Source organism: Sinocyclocheilus anshuiensis, unplaced genomic scaffold (assembly GCF_001515605.1).
Source record: "Sinocyclocheilus anshuiensis isolate Anshui unplaced genomic scaffold, SAMN03320099.WGS_v1.1 scaffold437, whole genome shotgun sequence".
Classification (NCBI taxonomy): Eukaryota; Metazoa; Chordata; class Actinopteri; order Cypriniformes; family Cyprinidae; genus Sinocyclocheilus; species Sinocyclocheilus anshuiensis.
In genome coordinates this window covers 2755462-2762814 of record NW_015539902.1, presented here as the reverse complement: position 1 = coordinate 2762814, position 7353 = coordinate 2755462, and the positions used below count along the sequence as shown (strand labels likewise).

General features: G+C 34.7%; 2 protein-coding genes across 2 annotated transcripts; both read right to left on the bottom strand.

Annotated features, from left to right (window-relative positions):
* Positions 1–364: 364 nt before the first annotated feature.
* LOC107686208 (olfactory receptor 6N1-like) lies at positions 365–1345 on the bottom strand. The gene has a single exon (XM_016483115.1). It carries the CDS (start codon positions 1343–1345, stop codon positions 365–367), a length of 981 nt encoding a protein of 326 aa, XP_016338601.1.
* Positions 1346–3901: 2556 nt separating this feature from the next.
* LOC107686228 (olfactory receptor 10G4-like) lies at positions 3902–4876 on the bottom strand. Its single transcript, XM_016483139.1, has one exon. It carries the CDS (start codon positions 4874–4876, stop codon positions 3902–3904), a length of 975 nt encoding a protein of 324 aa, XP_016338625.1.
* Positions 4877–7353: the final 2477 nt, after the last annotated feature.

The window sequence follows — 7353 nt, the reverse complement described above, 5'->3', positions numbered from 1 at the left end:
CTGAGGGACAGCAGACTTAATTTTGTGTTTATTATGATTATTAATATTCATGCTTCACATATACAGCATTATTCAAGCTTCACATACAAAGATTAAATACACAATAAATCTACAAACAGTACTGTTTAACACGTAGGCTGTTTTTCAATGAATGGGATTTCTTTTTGTTCAGCATTTCAAATTTCTGCCAATACTGTCATTTTAAAAATAAGCAGAGCTCCAGATATTTCCCCTTTTTTTCTTTTACTTAATTTGAAAACAAACAATTAAACATTAGCATGTCTATGCGTTTGGCTTATAGTTTCTAACATGAGCAAAAGCATTGAAAAACACATTATCAAAACAATCAACATCACAGTCAGAATTAAGATGATACAGCCATTGAAATTGACTTAAAATGATTTGGTACTATTTGTTTGCGCAAAAATACATCTGCTAATCGTGTCCTGATCTCTTTAGTTCTGGTGCAATAAACAGCAGGGTTTATTAAGGGAGAAACTAGAGAGGCTACAATCAAAATTGCATTTCGCTCTGTTAAATTTAGCACAACTCCTATTCGAGTTAGTATTCCAGAGACCAGCTTGGGTGCATAAAAACTGAGCAGAACAATGAGGTGACTCAAGCAAGTGTTGATCATTTGCTTTTTGCTTGAGTTGTTGGAGAGTTTAGTCACACTGTATGCCAGGACAGCATATGTGCACACAATAAAAGGAAACTGTCCACACATTGGCCACAGACTTATCATGACAGGTATGAAAAAATATGGTTCAGGATTAACACAAGCAGCTCTTATCATGGAAGCATATTCACAAAACACATATCTGATGACAGGCTGACAATATGGAACACTGTCTACAACTGATATCACAAAACCTATAACAGCAAAACCAGCGAGCCAGGTTAGAGAAATGAGCAGAAATGTTCGTGAATTTGTTACAATGCTGTGGTATCTCAATGGAAGCCTAATTGCAATAAGTCGATCTATTGCCATTAATGTCAGAGCCATGCACTCTGTGAAATCACCAAGATGATAGAAGTATGTCCTTGAGATACACGAATAGTATGAAACAGTTTTAATCTCAGCCAGCAGCACTGAGATCATGGTTGTGCTGCAGGTTGAAGAGAACATTATGTCAACAACAGCTAGATTACAGATTAATATGTACATCGGTTTGTGTAAATGTCTGTTAGTTAAGATGATACACAGATTGATGCCGTTCCCAAGCAATATGAGCATGTAGGTTATTAAGATGAGGAATCCGAGGAGCTTTTGGTTCTGCAGGTGATCAAATCCAGTGATTATAAAGTCGTCTACATTTTTCACAGTATAATTTTCATTTGCCATTTTCAATCAGCCACTTCCTAATATACAAATATTTTAAAATACAGTTAGTACAGATGATAATATGAAGTCAATTAGAGCCTCAACGTACTCATATATGCATAGAAAAAAAGCTCCTATGAAGGAAAATGGCAGAAAGATGCAGACAGCGTCTGTAACTGCAAGGTGCTGAAAACTCTGAAAGTTGAAATATAGTTTTATCAGAAATACAAAAAGGGTTTCATGCATTCTTAAGAATTAAAAAAAATGTTATGTAATATAATTTGTCCTTTTCTTCCTTAATTCGAGTCAGAGTACTTTAAAAAAAGCATAAACTGTCTGAGATAGCCAGATAAACATATGACTGAAATCCTGCCATTTATATTTTACTATGTGACAGATACGTCATGGTTTCCTAGCAGCCGTGATCGAGTAAATAGGACTTCAACAACATAGAAAGTCTCTCAAGTATAGTTTATGGCTAAACAAAAACATATATCTGACAAAAAATATCTGACAATATTACAATGAATTAACCTATTATTTAATTAGACATGATTGGGAGATAGGGGTAGTTTGTCACACAAGGATAAAGGGGATATATCTCTCTTGTCTCATTCTTTGTGTTAAACACTTGTCTTTAGTGTATTGCATCACCTTAATCTCTTCAAAAATCTAATTAGGCATGTTAAATAATGCTTAAATGTTAACCGATTTGTAATATTGGACCCGAAACGATTCTAGTCAATGAGATTGCTAATTACAGAGACTGCACTGTAAACCATAATGTATAGACCATCTTATTAATATACACAAGGGCCTTCTTAATGTTCAGTTAATAGCTGAGCTGATAATGTTCCCTGTAGTGTTTGAGATCCCATTACACAAATGTTTTAATAGAATCAGCAACTGCTGGGAATGGGGGTCAACAGATGGTATTTTATGTTGATTTGCTTTATTAATATTATTCATACACAGCAGAAATACACAATGCATCTGCAAATATTTTATATTTCACATTACATAAAAAAATGTATACTAATACTGCGATTTAAAAAACAAACAAACATAAGTATTCTTTGTTTTAAAAACAAAATGTCTGCTTTGGCCTTGTCTCTAACATGAGCAAGAGCATCAAAAAACACATGCAGCAACAACATCACAATCTAAGAATTCACATCATAAATCTATCATGGTCAGTCTATTGAACCTGGCTTTTAATGATTAGTTAAATGTTTTGCCTAATGCAGCAATACCACTGAGCCAGGTCAGAAAAATAAGCAAAAATGTTCGTGAAATTGTTACAATGCTTTGGTACCTCATTGGAAACCTGATCACAATAAGTCGGTCTATTGCTTTTTCCTTTAAAAATGCAAGCTGCAGACAGTGGAATGAGGAAAAAAATGCAAATTCTTGAGACGTGTTTTTTAAAAGTTGAACTTATTTTAACTTGAGTGCTGTGCTTTTAGAATGCTGTAAGTCATGTGAGATGCTTTATATTTTCATGCGCAAGGTGCTGCAGAAGTCGCAAGCACATTCTGACAGACCAATCAGAATTGGTCTGCCCCAAGCATGTGCTCTCTGACCAGGGATCGAATAAAGCTTTATATCAGCATAGCTGTGATTGCCTACGGCATTTGGCCTATGGCCTTGTGGCTGCGGCCAAATCACAGCTGTGCTGACATAGAGCAATACTGCATGGCTACTTGTGTGATATTGCTTACATATAGCCCTATCCTCCATATTTTGCAATATGGAAGTAAGCTATTTTCATTGAATGTGTGAGACTACTGATTTATTAGCCACTATAGGTAAATAACTAGAAGAATAAGAATGAGCAGTAAACTGTAAAACTATTTGCACTACAAACCATTGAGTTTATGAACAAAATACCATTGCGTTATAAAGCAGCATAACAGACTGTTTTTGTACAGGTTATATAACTGGAAGCAAATGTCACCAGAAGCTTTGAACATTTAAATTACAAATGGCTGCTTCCACTCTTACCTTAAAAATAATTTCCATCTAGTTCTGTAGAATAGATTGTAGCTTAGCAAGCTACATTTTTTCAGTTGCTTCCCATAACTGACTGGGACAGAGTCACAATGCTTTCACCTTACACAAGGGTCCCCTTAATGATCCATTATTAGCTGAGCGGAGACGTGCTTTAGATCCCAGTGCACAAATGTTTTATAGAATCAGTAACTGATATTATTGTTGGGCCTGAGGGACAACGGACTTAATTTAATGTTTATTATGATTAATATTATTTATGCTTCACATACACAGTAAGTTTCACATACAAAGATTAAATACACAATACATCTACAAACAGTTTTGTTTCACAGGTAGGCTATTTGTCAATGCATAGAAAGTCTTTTTGTTTGACATTTCAAATTTCTGCCAATTCTGTCAATATAAAAATAAGCAGAGCTCCAAATATTTTCCCTATTTTCTTTTGCTTATTTTGAAAACAGACAATTCAACATCAGCATATGTCTATGCTTTGGCCTGTAGTTTCTAATATGAGCAGGAGCATCACAAACATTATCAAAACAAGCAACATCATCACAATCAGAATTAAGACAATAAAGCTATTGAAATGAACTTTAAATGATGTGGTACTATTTTCTTGTGCAAAAATACATCTGCTAATCGTTTCCTGATCTCTTTAGTTCTGGTGCAATAAACAGTGGGATTTATTAATGGTGGGATTAGAGAGGCTACAATCAAAATTGCATTTCGCTCTGTTAAATTTAGCACAACTCCTATTCGAGTTAGTAAAATAGAGACCAGCTTTGGTGCGTAATAACTAAACAAGACAATGAGGTGACTGGAGCAAGTGCTGATCATTTGCTTTTTGCTTGAGTTGTTGGACAGTTTAGTCACACTATATGCTAGGAGAGCATAGGTACACAGAATAAAAGGAAACTGTCCACACAGTAGCCACAGACTTATCATGACAGGTATGAAAAAATATGGTTCAGGATCAACACAAGCAGCTCTGATCAGGGAAGGATGATCACAGAACACATATCTGATGACAGGCTGACGGCAGTATGGAACACTGTCTACCATTGATGCCATAAAACCTACAAAAGCAAAACCAATGAGCCAAGTCAGAAAAATAAGAAGACATGTTCGTGAATTAGTTACAATGTTGTGGTATCTTAATGGAAGCATTATTGCAATAAGTCGATCTATTGCCATTAATGTCAGAGCCATGCATATTGTGATATCACCAAGATGATAGAAGTACATACTTGAGATACAAGAGTAGTATGAAATAGTTTTAATCTCAGCCAGCAGCACTGAGATCATTGTTGTGCTGCAGCTAGAAGAGAACATTATGTCAACAACAGCTAGATTACAGATTAATATGTACATCGGTTTGTGTAAATGTCTGTCAGTCAAGATAATACACAGATTGATGCCGTTCCCAAGCAATATGAGCATGTAGGTTATTAAGATGAGAAATCCGAGGAGCTTTTGGTTCTGCAGGTGATCAAATCCAGTGATTACAAAGCCATGTAAAGTGTAATTTTCATTTGCCATTTTCAGTCAGCCACTTCCCAACATACAAATATTTTAAAATACAGTTAGTACAGATAAAAAGATGAAGTCAATTAGATCCTCGATGTACTCATATATGCACAGAAAAAAAGCTCCTATGAAGGAAAATGGCAGAAAGATGCAGACAGCGTCTGTAACTGCAGGGTGATGAAAAGTCTGAAAGTTGAAATATAGTTTTATCAGAAAAACAAAAAGAGTTTCATGCATTCTTAAGAATAAAAAATAATATATAATGTGATATAATTTCTTGTCCTTTTGTTTTTTAGTTCCTCTATTTTAAAATTCCAATTAGAGATTACTTTAAAATAACATAAAATAAACTGTCTGAGATGCACCTCTCATTATAAACATATGACTGAAATCCTGCCTTTTATATCTTAATATATGACAAATAGGTCATGGTTTCCTAGGAGCTGTGATTGAGTAAACGTAGGATTTCAACATAGAAAGTCTCTCCAAATATTTTTTGTGGTTACACACACACACACACACACACACACACACACACACACACAAAAGAAAAAATACCTCCAACAATACCATAATGCATTAATCTATTATTTAAATAGACATGATTAGGAGATGGAGTAGTTTGTCACACAGGTATAAAGGGGCTATATAACTACAGGGTAGATAAAAAAAAGTCATTTTAAAGTCATGTTTTTGGTAGAACTTTTTATATATATTTAAAGAAAAGTGACATTTTAAAAAAATGTCTGCGTAGAGAGGATGTTGTCCCAACTTTTATATATTTTCTAATTTAATGGAATAACAATTTCTTTATATTTTTATTGAGGCAAGTTGTCACTTGTTTACTGTATATGTTACATATTATAGACATTTTCCCAAAACAACAGTTTTATGTTTATATGTTACCGGTTTCAACCATTCATGTTTTCAAAATATTTCAAATATAAAATATTTTAATTTATCTTAAAAACATATAATAGGTTATTTAATGGCAGGTTTCACTGTGACAACTTACCCCATATAGAGTGACAACACACTGATGTTATTAGTTTACAAGGAAGATCAATGATTTAAACATAGTCCATGTTACTGTAAAATTAAACTGTTTTAGTATCTCCATTATAATTCATCAACTGTAGATGGACTTGGGTACCTCTTAGCTTGAGGAAATTATTTCATTAGAGTTGTGAAATTTTAAAAATGACCTCTGCAGGACAGTGACAAAGACCAGGAGTTATTTTTGTTTTCTGTTATTTTTTGTTAAGTTCCATGTGACCACTGTCACCTCTGTGCCTGTTTTCTTGTGGGTACATTGCAAGTCACACCCCACTTGTTTTTTTCCCTGTTGCTTCACACTAATGAGCTTCGAGACACCAGACTGAAATCTCTCAGGCTCAACATGAACCTCTCCACAGGTTTACCTAAACAAGCACAGTGCTATTAGCAGGGTAATTAACATGCTACTCATTATCCTTTGGAACAAATGCCTCATATTTAGATGATGCAACACTTGTTGGTTACTACACATCCTCATCACACACATTTGAGGGCAGACTATGAAAACCTAAAATAACAGACACAACATATTATGAATAAACAAGCTGGTAGCTTAATAATACAATGTCATCAGCTGATGACTGTCATAGGTAATAAATGTACACAATGTGACACTTTACACATACACTAGCCACAGAACACAGTAAATAATTTACTACAATAGCTATAATTTACTAAAAAGGCAGGAAACCTGAGTTCCTCAGGTGTAAAACACATGTATTTGGCGAGATCCCAATTCGTCAGTCACGACTGACGTAACGTCTCCGTTCCCTCCTTCAGGGAACGAGGGTTACACAAGTAACCGAGACGTTTCCATACTTTTTGAGGGCGAAGGCCATCCTTCACAGTGTCTAGTTTCTATATAGCAAAGAACTTCTCTATGTTTCCAAAATGGAGTATCTTTTTAGATACTAAGATTGCCTTTTCATTTAAAATATTTAGAAGATACAGTAGGCCATCATGAAGCAGCAGCACAACAGTTTCTCCTCTCTATGGATTATTTGATGTATGTGATGTAGCTAATCATGCCATCAGTAACACGATTGGTCAGCTGACAAGTCCAGAGAGGCCTGGCATTCGTACTGTATCATAATCAGTGGCATATATAGTTCAGTATGTTCAGTGTGCTTGTATAAGCCTGAGCTTTCCAGGGCCCATTGATCCACTCTTAACGATTCTATGGGTATATCATACTGTACATTAATTGCATTGTAGCATGCACTTCAAATCTTGTGTATTATATACAAAATTTGAGTTTAATTTAACAATGTGAGATTCTGTTTATTTGTTTTTTAACCATTGCATGCATGATAAAATGTGTTTTTAAAAAGTTTGGGCTTTTTGGTTGAGATCTATCTGAGAGTCTTAACTATAATGTAGTAGTTGCCGCTGTGTTTAATATAACTCAATTTGTGCTTTTCTATCTAGACAGC

Bases quoted from the DNA above. Each gene is read 5' to 3' on its own strand.
- LOC107686228 (XM_016483139.1), bottom strand. From the start codon at position 4,876: ATGGCAAATGAAAATTACACTTTACATGGCTTTGTAATCACTGGATTT.
- LOC107686208 (XM_016483115.1), bottom strand. From the start codon at position 1,345: ATGGCAAATGAAAATTATACTGTGAAAAATGTAGACGACTTTATAATC.